Here is a 17,338-nt window from a genome sequence, read left to right on the forward strand (position 1 = left end):
AATTTCAGTGTAACCACTTTTTCTTTTAGGCCTAACTCATCTCGAGAAAAGCAAAACTGTATAATAAAATTGATTTGGTGCTGTTACGGCCTTCAAAACCTTTTATTTCTATGTACAGATGTCCATCAAATAGGATCTGTCAGTATAAACAGGAACAGCATATTGGCTTGTCGGTTTTACAGTGATTCGTGTCGAAGTGTGATGCTATAGTTCAAAATGTTTCTGTCATTTCTGATCAGCATTGCTAAGTACAATTGACAAGTAACGACAGTTCCAATGAACAGCCCAGTACAGATTCTCCTTCAATGGCTTGTCAAACCGTTCTTCTTTGCCGAACATTCATCAGTAACTTATAAAAAGTTAGGCCTATGCGTCTTTAAAACAAATTATCATTGGCAGCATACACAATGCAGTATACACAACGCATGGCTTGGTTGCCACTTGGACGCAACGCAACTACGTGGACATGATTTGACCCTCACCACGATGACCGTTTTCGTAAACTGAAACTTCATTTGATCTCTCATAGGCCTAATATAACTACACAAAACAATGATGACTGTTGTTGAAATAGAAACTTGATCATGTCGAGAACTTCAAAATTGAGCCCTCAATTAATGTCGACATAATTACGCGTACGTTACATGGTAATTTACATGAGAAACTTTTTAACATATCTTTTGTATATTTAGTCTTGTGGGCTTTTGTTGTCGATTATTATATTTGTATTGTTATTGTTCTATGTATTCAAAATTGTATTAACATTCACCTTAACATCAAGGTATGGTTAAGCAACAACATTTACAAAAATGAACATAGATATAAAAGCGTCGATCGTCCGTAATACAATTAAATGCGTAAAAACACAGTAAGCACGTACGCGTGCTAAGTTTATTTTAAGTCCTTTCAAATGTCTCCGAGAGACTGTACAGTGAATAGAATGGTAAAGTTAGTTACAATCTTTAAAAAAACTGCGTTTGCTTTATTTTCATTTATTTATTTATTTATGGGCACCATCAATTTGTCTCTTCGTGATCAATTATCTCTATATCTATCATCATCGGCCCGTTTCATCCTATTGATGAAGGACTACATAGACGAGGGCCGAATGCGGCATTACTCACTATGATGTTTTTTCAATATGAAAACACGGCCCATATCCTATAATCTTTTAGCATCATTATCCTAGATACGGTAGTCATGCGATGATAAATGACTGGTTTGTCATTTTTTAATGATCGCATGGAGGGATCAATCAAAGTTGCCATTCTCGTTGGCGTTATCATTCTTCGTGTAATTAATGTAAAAAAATGATTACTTCTGGATTGATCCACAAAAACAATCGTGTTTTATATCCATCACGGCGAACATCAATAAAGCATCTTCAATCAGTATTGCTTAGTTGGTAAAATAATTTAGTTTTGTACGGTATCTAGTTCAGGAGTGTCAGGGAAAAAACCTACATATGGCAAACAATGCCGATTAAAATGTGTTTTTTTTTTGCATGGAAAAAAAATAATCTACATTTCAGGACCATGGATGAAAAAAGACCGTTCTCCGTTTTCGAATCAAGAAAAGACAAACTTGATCGGTTATATTGTTAGAATACTGTAATTTAACAGATAGAGCGCCCTCTGACGTGTGGAAGTTTTCAGATCGAGGTGGAATACAATTTTATTTATACAGTGGTGTACTTTATACATTGTTTATATATATAGGTTTAGTATGTTAAATAAATGTTTATGCTGCCGTCAAAGATTGTTATTGAATGTTTTATTAAGTCTATTAACGATTGAATAGGGCAATGATTGACATACATTTTTCTAATAAGTTGTTTGCATCATTCTCGTCATATAGAACATTATTGCAAAGAGAATATTTGCAAACCAACAAATATAATACATACTGGGGCTTACGTAGTCGCTTTTACGACTTTCCAATTTTCAATAACAAAAACAGCTTTTCAATGTTTTTTTGTATAGTTTAGTTTACGTAACATTTAACAATGACTGATTCATAATAGCAGTAGTAGTTGCGATTGTATACCTACTCCTCCATCCCCCCTCCCCCTATTTGTGAAATATGGATACGCCACTGGGATTAGGGTGAATTAAAGTTCATTTTCCGGGTCATTGCCAGAATGGGCAGAATTGCTGCTTTGGACATTCACACGGTTCGCTAGATCATGAATGAATACAATCAATAGATGGCTAATAATATATATATACGTATTTTAATATAGGCCACGGTGTATTAATGAATGTGACGATTTGCTAAAGACGAAATGTTGCGTGATAAAAGATATATCCCTCGTATTTGTGTGATTTTTAAATTAGGAATTAATAGAACGGAATGAAACCAGGCCATATATATAAACCGGGATATTGATCAGATATCAGATCATAATACAATAATGTTAGGAACCGTGCCCGATACACAGCGCCACCACTTCATCGTTGTCGATAGTTGTTTTATACAGACATATCACTTTCCACTTTTGTCAGAACAGAGACCGTATGTTAACCTTGGAACAAAATAGGTTGACATGAATAATTCTCTATCAATTACCGGCATGAATTTTCTAATGTCGACACTCATTAGATGAGTTCTCGTTTTACAAAATCAATCAACGAATGAGCAGGGCGAAAACATCCGTTCGTTCATCTGCAGCATCCAGGTAGTAACATGGTTTTCGTCCTTGTTGTAGTCACCGAATGATGAGCTGCAAAAGAGCAGTGAACTTAATTTATGTATGAGGGTTTGGATCACAGGTGTCGTGGCGGTACTCTGACCACCTGGTAAATAGTGGCACCTGCTGCTAGCCCGTGATCATGAGCGGATCCACACCCATCATGAAGGAATGACTCGTACGAAAGTGTAATTCTTTGTACATACATGGCCTATAATTTTATAGCTCCTTGTTCGTTTTTTTTTTTTATAGAAAACGTTCCCTTAAAGGCCAGGTGCGGGCAAAAAATTTCTATTGATCATACATTTCAATAATTATCGATCTATAGTTTCCCCTATGTTTCATAATTTTTGGGATTTTAGTTGTGTTACACAAGCTTGTTGAAAATAAGCACTTTCTTATCAGTGGGGGGATAGTTCAAATTACACAGTAAAATCTCTATTCTTTTGTACACAAATTTTGTAAATAGAGAGGCATTTTAAAAAGCTATGAAAAATAAACGGTGTGGTAAAATCAGATGACTAAATATAGGTAATATAACTTGAATATTACATTTCTGCTATTTTTATTCAACTTCAGATTTTTATTTTCATGATATACCAAAAATTATCCACCGTATATCCACCATCTTTTTTCACCTTCTAGGGAGTCACCAGACATGTTATTACATTAGGTTAAACTACATAACTACTGGAAAAACGTCTTCCTGGTTTTTATGGCAGAATTTTGCCAAATTTTGTATTTGACCATATTAAGGAAAATTCATGTTTTTTCGTCATGATTTCTGTTACAAATATTTGATTTATGTACAATTAACCAGATATTATATTTAAAATTCATGCCTGTACCTGAGCTTGAACAGAGTGGCCCCTGAATAGAGGTGTCCGAAAGGAGAGGTTCTATAATTTAAAAAGACGGCCGAAAAAGGTTATTTTTCATTTAAAACAATGGTCTCTGTCTATTTCCAAAATAATCCAGGTGGTTCCATTTTGACAGCTGTATTTTAGTTGCATTTTATTTTACTTCAAACTAGTATTACTATTATACCGTATATTAATAATAATAATATTTAATTCTTTTATTAAAATTGTTAACACATATCTTTGCTATTTTATCATGGAGAGTATAAATAGTATTATAGTATAATGCCTAAAATTAATTAAGGTCAGTGATGATTTTCAAAATAGTTGACATATCTTGACCGACCGTTTGTGCTGTGTATAACCTATAATCAATAGTGACTATTTATTATAACAAACGGTTGACAAAGTGACATTTTAGTAGAAGAAGAGGTACTTCAGACCCGAAAGGAATTTTCCTGATTACGTAATATCCGCCAGGTGTTTTTATAACAATGGTTAACAATGGGGATAGTATAAGACAATAGAGAATATCATTTCACACAATGGTTAGCAATGGGGATAGTATAAGACAATAGGGTAAGAAAGTAAAAGATTGTTGTAAGATTTGAATTAGTCATGTACTTGGCGGTATTTTTAAAAAGGGGTACAATAACAGATGCACCTGGTTTAATTAAATCAACGTAACAAAATAAGTTATTTGATCCGGATATTATAACAATGACTAAAACAAAAAGTTAGTTGCTTGTGAACAAATGGTTTACAATGGTTGAAGTCAAGGTGTTATGTTTCGGATATAATAATACAATGGTTAACATTGGGTAAGGAAGTAAAAGATTGTTGTAAGATTTGAATTAGTCATGTACTTGGCGGTATTTTTAAAAAGGGGTACAATAAAAGATGCACCTGGTTTTAATTAAAACAACGTAACAAAATAAGTTATTTGATCCGGATATTATAACAATGACTAAAACAAAAAGATAAGAATGAATAGAAGTTACAGTAAACTTTAGTATGTCAAACACCCCGTGTCACTGCTTTCAATTTCTCCCCTTGGTTGAAGTCAAGGTGTTATGTTTCGGATATAATAATACAATGGTTAACATTGGGTAAGGAAGTAAAGGATTGTTGTAAGATTTGAATTAGTCATGTACTTGGCGGTATTTTTAAAAAGGGGTACAATAAAGATGCACCTGGTTAATTAAAACAACGTAACAAAAATAAGTTATTTGATCCGGATATTATAACAATGATTAAAACAAAAAGATAAGAATGAATGAAGTTAAATAATAAGTATGTCTTGATTGAACTTTACCGACAGGTAATTAACCATCTTCCGGATTTGTTAACAAAGGGGAGAAATTGAAAGCAGTGACACGGGGTGTTTGACATACTAAAGTTTACTGTAACTTCTATTCAATTTTAACTTTAATTTAAATCATAAAAGGAAAAAAAACAAAAAGGGGGTAAAAGAGAGACGCTACTGACATCATGCATAAATTATTTTATATACAATATTCTGTGTATAATGTTGTAGTCAAATTAGACATTTCAGTAGATCTCTACCAGAATGAATGCCTATAAACCAACAGTTGATTTCACTCATTCCAAAAGAAAATCCACAGAATGCAACGTACCTTCTGAAAAGGTAAAGGATGACTACACAAAGGAACCAACAGAGGCACGTAAAAGTAATGAAATAGATTTCACTCGGAAGCTAATCAAATCAGATAAGCAGCAGATGATTTCCCCATATTTTAAGTTTCCAGTGCACAAAATATCGAGAGAAAATTTAGATTGTGATTACATTCAACTTCTTGATAAAAGCTCAGCTGATACTTTGTATAAACAATGTGAGGAAGAGATTGAATATTTTACAGGTGATCTTGCAAAGGTGAAAGTGTTTGGTAGATGGTTTAATATACCTAGAAAACAGGTTAGTTTCTCTTTATTTTTTCTTCATGGTTTCATGACGTTAATGTAGGCTACATACTATTACGTTTAAAAAGATGCATTTTTACATTTTAATTACCGGCCTACCGCACTGTTTTCGTTTTATGCAACAGAATAACAGTTAACCAAGCCTACAGCACTGTTTTCGTTTTATGCAACAGAATATTAACAGTTAACCAGAATCCAACTGATTATAATTGTATATACATAAGAGAAACATTTTTAATAGTATGTTTCAACTCTGACAGGTTTCTTATGGTGATACGGGTTTAACATACACATATTCAGGCAATATAGTGCCAGCCTTGCCATGGCCACCGTTCCTGAAAGATCTTCGAGATTATTTGAAAGAAGTCACAGGGTTCTACTTCAATTTTGTTTTGGTTAACAGGTACATATTTATTATATATCTATATATGTTTATATTTGTTATAATTAAATAATGCAAAGCTTCCTTATGGTTACATTGTTTATACATTTTGTACATTTGATTTATTCTCAATTTTACTCTCAAGATTGTATAATTGAACAATATCAGTAATCAGTCTTTTCGTCAACTATTAGAATCTCTCACTTTTTTTATCTGCACAAAACTGTGTTTAATTATGTTGTATGGTTTATTGTTTTTATACTAAAAAGTTAAGTGCAAAAAGGATATTTATTTTCTAGCTTAAATTACAGTACAATTTTTTTATTTTAATTTATGTTTCTTTACTAGATATGCAGACGGTAATGATTCTATTGGTGAACATAAAGACGATGAGAAAGATATCAACAAATTTAGTTCAATTGCGTCCATTTCATTAGGTCAAACACGATTGTTTAGATTTCGCCATGGTGCTACACGTGGAATGAGACACAAAAGAAGTATTGAACCATTAAATGTTGATCTTAAACACGGTAGCTTACTATTGATGAATTATCCAACTAACGAGTATTGGTACCATTCGCTGCCTAAAAAACCATCCATCAAACTACCAAGAATAAATCTGACATTTAGAGATATTAAAAGATGAGAAAAGGTCAGGATTACTTTAGAACGCAAATCTTATTAGCAACAATTCATGAACAATTGTTCTAAATGTAATAGTTACATGTATTTGTGTTTTATCAAAATGTAATGGTTACCTAGCATACATTATTATTGGCGGCTGTCAAAAACTATTTTTAACAATTCATTTCTTGTATCTTCCTTTTTTATTTATTGTAAAAAATTTTGAAATAATTAGTAGCATGGTACAAGGAATCGGCCCGGGAAAAAATAACATCAACTAATTTAATTCTTCTTTTTCTGTTGAATTATTATTATTATGTTTGTGATGTGTATTGCAATAGATTTGTTTAATGAAATAAGTTAATTATGTTTTGACTTAATTTATGTCAGTGTAAATTTGTAAAAGTAGTTTTCCTATTTTAATTCATGGTAAATTTATTTCTTGACTTAATTTAATTTGTTTTCTGTTCTGTTGAAGTATTATTATTATGTTTTGTAAAGTGTAGTGCAATAGAATGTGTATTGAAATAAATTTTGTTTTTAACAGCAACAATAAAAATGAAATTTGATCTTTGCGTGTTATTTAACTCCTGTATGATGTTTTTCTAATTTATTTTTACCAAAAAAAAACACAAGTTTTTGAATTTGTTAAATGTAATTGCAAAAACACAAATGAATGTGATTAAAAAATATTCTGTTTACTTTTTTTATTTTTTATTTGAAACAGTAGTATTTTTAACAGTAGTTATATTTTATATATAATAAGTGATATTACAAAAATAAACATACAAAATGTATAAAGCATAGACTTATTAAATTTAAATACAATTTCTTTATTTCAAAATGAATTTCATTTTCTACGTGTTTTCAATTTTAAATCTTTTAAGAAAGACACAATACGTACTGCTAAAAAAACGCACACAAAAGAAGACAAATTTGAGACGCACGGTATGTAACGACACTTTCAATAAGAAGGCATATTATAAATGTATTTTTACCAAATTTATAAAGTAAATGGTTATTATTGAGAAATATACATTTTAGATAAATGATAACACATCTAAAATTAATTAGAGAGATCAATACAATATTGTGTTCATGATAATTTGTTTTGATGACTAGAGGAAACATCTGAAGAAATTCAACGAAAAACAAGCGTTAACACCATACCAGTCACTAAGAATGCTACTACTCTGAAAAAAACATCTCCCTTCCTACACAGAAACAAATTCTGAACGAAAATAAAAAAAAAAAATAAAAAAATTAGTAAACGAAACACGCGCATTATAAATAAAATGAATAATTTAAGAATATTAGTTAAACTACGCACGAACAAAAAACGAAACATACTAACCGATTCATCGTCATTACAAAGTTCAAATAACGAAAACTTTTCCTTGAAAAATCCACAGGAGACACGTTTTACATTTTCTAACTGCAATTCAGTGTCACATTGTGTCGCAACACATGTACATACAACGAGTCCTGTCACAAGTCTGCCGACATTTATTTTTCTATCGCTCATCATTTGTTCTAATACATAATACAGCGCTTCCGAAGAAATATCTTTACACAATTCTAACACATTAAAATTGTTTTCCAACTCTTTACAAGCACGAATAGTACTCTGGAGGATGGGTGAATCCAAAACAACTAACCCCGTCAATTTATATTCAATGTATGCTAAAACCACTTCCTCTAAATCAACCATAACGCTCGACAAACAATTGATAATGGATGTAATGGTCAAGAAAGTTACAACTTAAAACATTTATTTTTGTTTTTTAAAAAGAAGTTGTAACATAGAAACTAATTTTGTCAGGAAATGTATTTTTATCATTTATGTGATTTATTTGTGTTTAGAAAGTTACAACATTAACATTTAATTTGGTCAAAAATGTGAATATACGGAGCCGATTGTAATTTTTAATCCTTAGTATAGTGAGAGATTTTATAAACAAAAAAAGAGCGAACGGAAATTAATGATTGCAGATTAGACATATAGAAATGGATTGAAATTGGAAATCCACATGATCAAAGAAAAGAAACCCATTGTTTCGACAGAAGCTAATGACATTTACAAAGGATGACACAGTTTGAATAGAGTAATTACCGTATAACATAATTAAATTTTACACCACCAATACTACCGGGGTGTTTAGGATCGTAATATACTTTTCTTAAGTACTCATCCATACTCATTACCCTCAATCACCCAAATGAAAACTTAAAAAATAAATCAAATACTTAAATAACACGCAAAGATCAAATTTCATTTTCGTTGTTGCTTTTAAAAGAAAAAACACAACCTTTATTTTAACACACATTCTATTTCAATATATTTTACAACCATAATAATAATAAACTTTACCGAAAAGAAATAAGAATTATAAAAATATATAACATTAATTAAAAAAAAGTGTTAAGATAATATTTAAATTTGTACAAATTACAATTGGTTAAGAATCTTATTAAAAAGTTCTGAATCATTTGTAATCAACTTTATGGCTTTATCGAACGCATCAACATTGATACAACGTAAATGAAAGTAGTTTAGCGCCCATTCAAAATGGGTAGCGCTATTGTCCACAAGTTTCAATGCCAGAATTGGTCGAAAAAATGTTAGCAGTTGTTCATATCTTGAGCCGTGAAAGTTATAACGTTCAACCATGTCATTCAGAATGAATATAAATTCTTCTATGAAAACCTTCTCAATTGTTCTCATTATTTCATTGTACTCAAGTTCGGTAGTTTCTTTCTTAATCTCCACCTCCAGCACAGGGTTCAGGTACTCTTCCGTAAACACCTCATCTTCTACCTCATCTTCTACATCGGCTTTTCTTGCCAGAAATAGGTGGTAGTCACCTACCGATGACGTGTCGTCATATACAATTCTCTCCTCTTCAGAAATTATTCTCGATCTATAATGTTCGTCTTCTTCAGTATTAGATATATTATTTAAATCAACGTTCATTGGAGGTGGGGGTTGAATCGCCAGTAAACACGTCATATCCCCGGCCATCTCTTCCCTCATCTCTTCCTCCTCCTCTGCTGTAAAATAGGCACCAGTCATAGCTAGTATGTCTTCGTCTTCAAATTCTGAATCACTGCTTATATATATAACTTCTTCTTCGACATCAGAGTCCATAGTAAGATCAATGATTTCAATCACGGAACCCATAGTAACTAGTTGTTGGTTTTTGGTCTGTCTTGTTGAGCTCTGTAGCGTTGTAGAATGAGGTAAATATTACAAAATAATCGAGAGTTATATACAGTGAAAAGCGCTGTGTTCCTTTTGTTTCATTAAGTAGCTTCCCCAATGTCATTGAATTTAAATCATCATTCCGTTTTTCCAAAAGATTGCATTGTAATTACGGGAACTGTTTTAACCAATCGTAATTGTCATTCTGGTAACTTTTTTTGGTCCGTGATTCTAGAACTTAAAAATGAGTACTAATAGATAAGTTCAACGTTCAAGTGATCATCTTACGATAACCACTTCTGTATTTATTTTATTTTATTGTAATTATTTATTTATTTATTTTATTTTCCTGTGGTTATCGCGGTGATATAAATAAATTTATTTTTCTCTGTTCATAATTAAACAAATTTACAACTGAAAACACCTGTGCATGTTTTTAAAAAATGAATTCTGTCGTTAGATGTTAATTTTTTTTTTTTTGTTACTTATTCTTAGGATTTTAAATTCAAGTAAATTAGTTCAGTAGTTAGTTATTAGTTTAAGTTATAATTATTTTTATTTATATATTTTTAAGTAAGATGATCACTTGAACGTTGAACTTATCTATTAGTACTCATTTTTAAGTTCTAGAATCACGGACCAAAAAAAGTTACCAGAATGACAATTACGATTGGTCTCAAATTTGTCTTCTTTTGTGTGCGTTTTTTTAGCAGTACGTATTGTGTCTTTCTTAAAAGATTTAAAATTGAAAACACGTAGAAAATGAAATTCATTTTGAAATAAAGAAATTGTATTTAAATTTAATAAGTCTATGCTTTATACATTTTGTATGTTTATTTTTGTAATATCACTTATTATATATAAAATATAACTACTGTTAAAAATACTACTGTTTCAAATAAAAAATAAAAAAAGTAAACAGAATATTTTTTAATCACATTCATTTGTGTTTTTGCAATTACATTTAACAAATTCAAAAACTTGTTTTTTTTTTTGGTAAAAATAAATTAGAAAAACATCATACAGGAGTTAAATAACACGCAAAGATCAAATTTCATTTTTATTGTTGCTGTTAAAAACAAAATTTATTTCAATACACATTCTATTGCACTACACTTTACAAAACATAATAATAATACTTCAACAGAACAGAAAACAAATTAAATTAAGTCAAGAAATAAATTTACCATGAATTAAAATAGGAAAACTACTTTTACAAATTTACACTGACATAAATTAAGTCAAAACATAATTAACTTATTTCATTAAACAAATCTATTGCAATACACATCACAAACATAATAATAATAATTCAACAGAAAAAGAAGAATTAAATTAGTTGATGTTATTTTTTCCCGGGCCGATTCCTTGTACCATGCTACTAATTATTTCAAAATTTTTTACAATAAATAAAAAAGGAAGATACAAGAAATGAATTGTTAAAAATAGTTTTTGACAGCCGCCAATAATAATGTATGCTAGGTAACCATTACATTTTGATAAAACACAAATACATGTAACTATTACATTTAGAACAATTGTTCATGAATTGTTGCTAATAAGATTTGCGTTCTAAAGTAATCCTGACCTTTTCTCATCTTTTAATATCTCTAAATGTCAGATTTATTCTTGGTAGTTTGATGGATGGTTTTTTAGGCAGCGAATGGTACCAATACTCGTTAGTTGGATAATTCATCAATAGTAAGCTACCGTGTTTAAGATCAACATTTAATGGTTCAATACTTCTTTTGTGTCTCATTCCACGTGTAGCACCATGGCGAAATCTAAACAATCGTGTTTGACCTAATGAAATGGACGCAATTGAACTAAATTTGTTGATATCTTTCTCATCGTCTTTATGTTCACCAATAGAATCATTACCGTCTGCATATCTAGTAAAGAAACATAAATTAAAATAAAAAAATTGTACTGTAATTTAAGCTAGAAAATAAATATCCTTTTTGCACTTAACTTTTTAGTATAAAAACAATAAACCATACAACATAATTAAACACAGTTTTGTGCAGATAAAAAAAGTGAGAGATTCTAATAGTTGACGAAAAGACTGATTACTGATATTGTTCAATTATACAATCTTGAGAGTAAAATTGAGAATAAATCAAATGTACAAAATGTATAAACAATGTAACCATAAGGAAGCTTTGCATTATTTAATTATAACAAATATAAACATATATAGATATATAATAAATATGTACCTGTTAACCAAAACAAAATTGAAGTAGAACCCTGTGACTTCTTTCAAATAATCTCGAAGATCTTTCAGGAACGGTGGCCATGGCAAGGCTGGCACTATATTGCCTGAATATGTGTATGTTAAACCCGTATCACCATAAGAAACCTGTCAGAGTTGAAACATACTATTAAAAATGTTTCTCTTATGTATATACAATTATAATCAGTTGGATTCTGGTTAACTGTTAATATTCTGTTGCATAAAACGAAAACAGTGCTGTAGGCTTGGTTAACTGTTATTCTGTTGCATAAAACGAAAACAGTGCGGTAGGCCGGTAATTAAAATGTAAAAATGCATCTTTTTAAACGTAATAGTATGTAGCCTACATTAACGTCATGAAACCATGAAGAAAAAATAAAGAGAAACTAACCTGTTTTCTAGGTATATTAAACCATCTACCAAACACTTTCACCTTTGCAAGATCACCTGTAAAATATTCAATCTCTTCCTCACATTGTTTATACAAAGTATCAGCTGAGCTTTTATCAAGAAGTTGAATGTAATCACAATCTAAATTTTCTCTCGATATTTTGTGCACTGGAAACTTAAAATATGGGGAAATCATCTGCTGCTTATCTGATTTGATTAGCTTCCGAGTGAAATCTATTTCATTACTTTTACGTGCCTCTGTTGGTTCCTTTGTGTAGTCATCCTTTACCTTTTCAGAAGGTACGTTGCATTCTGTGGATTTTCTTTTGGAATGAGTGAAATCAACTGTTGGTTTATAGGCATTCATTCTGGTAGAGATCTACTGAAATGTCTAATTTGACTACAACATTATACACAGAATATTGTATATAAAATAATTTATGCATGATGTCAGTAGCGTCTCTCTTTTACCCCCTTTTTGTTTTTTTTCCTTTTATGATTTAAATTAAAGTTAAAATTGAATAGAAGTTACAGTAAACTTTAGTATGTCAAACACCCCGTGTCACTGCTTTCAATTTCTCCCCTTTGTTAACAAATCCGGAAGATGGTTAATTACCTGTCGGTAAAGTTCAATCAAGACATACTTATTATTTAACTTCATTCATTCTTATCTTTTTGTTTTAATCATTGTTATAATATCCGGATCAAATAACTTATTTTGTTACGTTGTTTTAATTAACCAGGTGCATCTTTATTGTACCCCTTTTTAAAAATACCGCCAAGTACATGACTAATTCAAATCTTACAACAATCCTTTACTTCCTTACCCAATGTTAACCATTGTATTATTATATCCGAAACATAACACCTTGACTTCAACCAAGGGGAGAAATTGAAAGCAGTGACACGGGGTGTTTGACATACTAAAGTTTACTGTAACTTCTATTCATTCTTATCTTTTTGTTTTAGTCATTGTTATAATATCCGGATCAAATAACTTATTTTGTTACGTTGTTTTAATTAAAACCAGGTGCATCTTTTATTGTACCCCTTTTTAAAAATACCGCCAAGTACATGACTAATTCAAATCTTACAACAATCTTTTACTTCCTTACCCAATGTTAACCATTGTATTATTATATCCGAAACATAACACCTTGACTTCAACCATTGTAAACCATTTGTTCACAAGCAACTAACTTTTTGTTTTAGTCATTGTTATAATATCCGGATCAAATAACTTATTTTGTTACGTTGATTTAATTAAACCAGGTGCATCTGTTATTGTACCCCTTTTTAAAAATACCGCCAAGTACATGACTAATTCAAATCTTACAACAATCTTTTACTTTCTTACCCTATTGTCTTATACTATCCCCATTGCTAACCATTGTGTGAAATGATATTCTCTATTGTCTTATACTATCCCCATTGTTAACCATTGTTATAAAAACACCTGGCGGATATTACGTAATCAGGAAAATTCCTTTCGGGTCTGAAGTACCTCTTCTTCTACTCATTTTGCGGGTCAAAATTTCCAAAGCACACTGTAAATTAAATGTTTATACCACATATTTCAAAACGAATCATAAATAGAGACATTGAAATTGACAGAGCATGATGCTGATAAAAAGCGAACGAACCTCGGTCGCCCAAACTGACATGTGTGCACAACTCCCAACGGATGACTCGTCCTATCACAACCCCCTCGTACACAGACCACGGTGGTTTGTTTAGAGCATAAGTTATAATTCCTTCAATATTCATCATATTATTAATAAGCAATTGGTTACTGATGTCCTTCAAACGTAACCATGTCGTTGAATGACATTTGAAGGGTGCAGGAAGTATCTGTACCACGTCAAATTTCCTCAATCTGAATAAATCCATAAATCATCTTTTGAAAAATCCATCAATAGCTTTTGATTTTATGGATCAACTCATTAATAATTATAATAAATATTAACTTGTTATACACGTAAGAAGTTAGTAATGTAATTGAAGCGTGATTCCTAACGAGTGAAATTTAGGACACATTATCTTTTTTAATTCATCATAACGCATAAGCTTTTAATTTGTTAACGACCAATCATCACTTTGTTATGCTGTTGTTGCGAATACATCAGCTGTATAATGTGTACTTTAAAAGAAAGGTCACACTCCTCGCATGTACGTGTTATTAGTTTAGTTAATACGTTCTAAAATAGTAATTACATCATTAGAATCTAATTAAGGCATTTAAATCAGTAAAATTGCAGATAAAAACCACAAAACACACCCAAGTAATAAGAACAGGTGAATAGCATATAACATGTGAGCTGTGCACGAGTTGTTTATCGTCTTGTAAAATTCTCGCTCGAGTTCTCGTCGCATTATTTGACCGTTTGCACGTTTTCTACGAACGCCCTCTGTTAAAATATCGTATACTAGAAATTAACTATTTTTTATCTGTTCAAATTGTCATCATTTCCTCTCGTTAGGCTACCCGTGAATGAGATTGTAATGTGCATGACTAAAACGTTTAAAAAAAGCGTTTAAATTTTAAAATTTTTTTTCAAATTCCAGCCATTTCTTTCAACACAAATTGGGGAAATTTAAATAGGCATTATTTTGTTATGCATTGTAAATACAACACGATATTGTACAATGAATTAATTATGTTGTGTTTTTTTTAGATAAGGCCTATGGTGTAATTCACGTACATAATCCACTGTAGGTCAGTATACAACATTATTTACAATGGAAACAATAGAAAAGTTGAAGGAACATTGTAACATCACACATATAGCTTTACGTAATAATGTTTGTACAGCAAGGACCATGAATATACTAGGTCTATGGTTGTACCTTCTCTAATTCATCGGTTGTTTTTTTTTTTACGAATTCATTAAATTAGTTTTATTCTGTGTATAAAAAAGGAAATAACAGGCCTATTAACATCATTGACAAAAGTTCAATGCTCCTAATATTGACCACATACACAGATATATCGATAGTCAGACAATTTCCGTTATTATTGTTATTGGTTGTACTGTTTAAACGTTTATGGTTTCAAATACTGATTAGTATTACATCAAAGAAATGCCGCTTCAGTCAATCATTTTGTAAAGACGGATTTAAGTTGATTGATGTAAACAAACACAATGCCTGTATGTTGATACTACTATCAGTGTATTGGAACATGGTGGAGGTATAAAACCTCCATGACTGAAATACTTATGCGAGTAATTATTGTGACAATCAACTATTAAGAACTTACACTAAACTATTGTTTTTCACGCAATTTTCGAATCAATAATAATTTCTTACAATTTTGTTTTTCATTAATTTTTCTATTTGTTGATGTTGTTGCTGTTATCTAATTATATAATATCAATTTGTTCTTATTATGTTCGATTGTCTGGTTTTGTTTCTTTTATTTCAAACATACAGAATTTTAACTATAATATTTAGTAAAGCTCTGACAAAAATAAGTGTGACGTCATCATGTCAATATATGGGCACATCAATTTTGGTTTGTCACACAATTTTATAGTGAGAAAGAACTTTAGTAGTACTTCAATATAGTTAAAATGTAGTAAAAGTAATGGAAAATAATCCACGATAAAAGAACAAACAGCACTTCGGTGTCTCTCAACAAAAACTCAATGGCCGCCTGCAATAGGCTAAAGTAGCCTAGGTTCTAGATCGTAATTAGTAAAGATTTATTATTAATATTATTATTCAAAGGCAAATTACTGAAAAAATGACAATGCTGTGGGTATCAGTGGCTGGATCTCAATGGAGATACAAATAAAAAAGCGAAAAGCTAAATCAAAACGATAAAGTAAACAGCCAGAAAAGTTAGCAGAGCTTTCGGGCAACACTAGCCCTTCATCAGTGCAATATTAATATTATTATCTATTTTGGCACATATGGCGTTTCATACGTATAATACTAATAAAAACATCGAAACTCCGACTAACATAAAAAAGGCAATAACTACTACTTGGGGCAAGTCTAGCAATAGGCATACAAAACAAACAATATAAACGACGGACGGACCACAACCGCCACTCAATCAAGTCATCAAATCATTAACTTGTCACAATAAGTCACTTATCAAGAAAAAGGGTCAGATAGTAAAGATCAAAGGGATGCCGTCGAAAGTGATTTACCTGTTACGGTACCTGTCGCGTGATTTAACTGAGAGCGTACCGTAATTAGAATGTACAGAAAGTAGATAACCCGCCGACAGGTGGTTTTCTAAAAAAGCTTGCATCGAGAAAATGAGATGCATTCATCTCGCAAAATGCAAAAGTTATTCTTAATATTAGATGAACTGCACTGGTTTTCATTCAATAGAAACAAAATCGATAGTTTTAAAATTATACCAACAATATCAAGCCAATTTTAAAATGTTTTGTTTTTAATGACGTAAGCAAACACGGTAGATTTAAACTCTTAATGACCAGGCAGGTCTTATATTTTTATACCTCCCTGAATTGACCGTACATTTTTATCCATTCATTAAGCATACAAATTGGACGTGTACTTCCGTAATCATCTCCAATTAACTTAAACGCGTTATCCTATTACGATAATTCCACATAAAACGCGTTTTTAATTGAACATTGAAACTAACACGATCTTGCCAAAGGGTGTGGCGCCTACCGTACTTAGCGACCCTCTGTCGTAATACACCAATTAACAGATATTACCGTCTGGGGAAGAGTTACCAATTTGTAGAATATTAATTAATTACGAGTATATCACCCAGTCATATATTTTTGTAAATAATTATTTCTAGAAAGTACATTGTATTGATATCGGTTTTCTTTCTTTCGAACAGTGGCATGATAAAACAGAGAAATGGGAATATTTACTTACAACATAGACCTACATTTGCCTAACTGTAATGTAATAATAACGGTGTGAGAGATTCCACGATTTTAAAGCAACGGTTGAATGTTCAGTGTGGGTGGAAAGGGAATTGTGTTAACTAACCCGATAAAATTAAAGTTTTCCAGTTGAA

At 31.1% G+C, this 17,338-nt stretch overlaps 3 protein-coding genes across 3 annotated transcripts in view; 2 read left to right on the forward strand and 1 right to left on the reverse strand.

Moving 5' to 3' along the window:
- LOC144845333 (alpha-2-macroglobulin receptor-associated protein-like) overlaps window positions 1–17,338 on the forward strand; it is a 149,536-nt gene that overhangs the window by 59,903 nt on the left and 72,295 nt on the right. The gene's annotated exons all lie outside the window — the stretch shown is intronic.
- Window positions 5,120–6,681, forward strand: LOC144845144 (DNA oxidative demethylase ALKBH2-like). The gene is made up of 3 exons (XM_078702299.1): window positions 5,120–5,485; window positions 5,751–5,893; window positions 6,221–6,681. The coding sequence occupies exons 1-3, from the start codon at window positions 5,120–5,122 to the stop codon at window positions 6,516–6,518; spliced, it is 807 nt and encodes a 268-aa protein (XP_078558425.1). The 3' UTR covers window positions 6,519–6,681.
- Window positions 11,130–12,691, reverse strand: LOC144845145 (DNA oxidative demethylase ALKBH2-like). The gene is made up of 3 exons (XM_078702300.1): window positions 12,326–12,691; window positions 11,918–12,060; window positions 11,130–11,590 (listed from the first exon to the last, which is right to left on the reverse strand). The coding sequence occupies exons 1-3, from the start codon at window positions 12,689–12,691 to the stop codon at window positions 11,293–11,295; spliced, it is 807 nt and encodes a 268-aa protein (XP_078558426.1). The 3' UTR covers window positions 11,130–11,292.

The sequence above is a fragment of the Antedon bifida genome, chromosome 6, assembly GCF_963402885.1.
Source record: "Antedon bifida chromosome 6, ecAntBifi1.1, whole genome shotgun sequence".
NCBI lineage: Eukaryota > Metazoa > Echinodermata > Crinoidea > Comatulida > Antedonidae > Antedon > Antedon bifida.

What these genes read in the sequence shown, in the direction of transcription:
- LOC144845144 (XM_078702299.1), top strand. Translation starts at nt 5,120, where the DNA reads ATGAATGCCTATAAACCAACAGTTGATTTCACTCATTCCAAAAGAAAA. An exon ending in TTAATATACCTAGAAAACAG is followed by an intron (nt 5,486 to 5,750) that starts GTTAGTTTCTCT and finishes CAACTCTGACAG; the next exon opens with GTTTCTTATGGTGATACGGG. An exon ending in AATTTTGTTTTGGTTAACAG is followed by an intron (nt 5,894 to 6,220) that starts GTACATATTTAT and finishes TTTCTTTACTAG; the next exon opens with ATATGCAGACGGTAATGATT.
- LOC144845145 (XM_078702300.1), bottom strand. Translation starts at nt 12,691, where the DNA reads ATGAATGCCTATAAACCAACAGTTGATTTCACTCATTCCAAAAGAAAA. An exon ending in TTAATATACCTAGAAAACAG is followed by an intron (nt 12,061 to 12,325) that starts GTTAGTTTCTCT and finishes CAACTCTGACAG; the next exon opens with GTTTCTTATGGTGATACGGG. An exon ending in AATTTTGTTTTGGTTAACAG is followed by an intron (nt 11,591 to 11,917) that starts GTACATATTTAT and finishes TTTCTTTACTAG; the next exon opens with ATATGCAGACGGTAATGATT.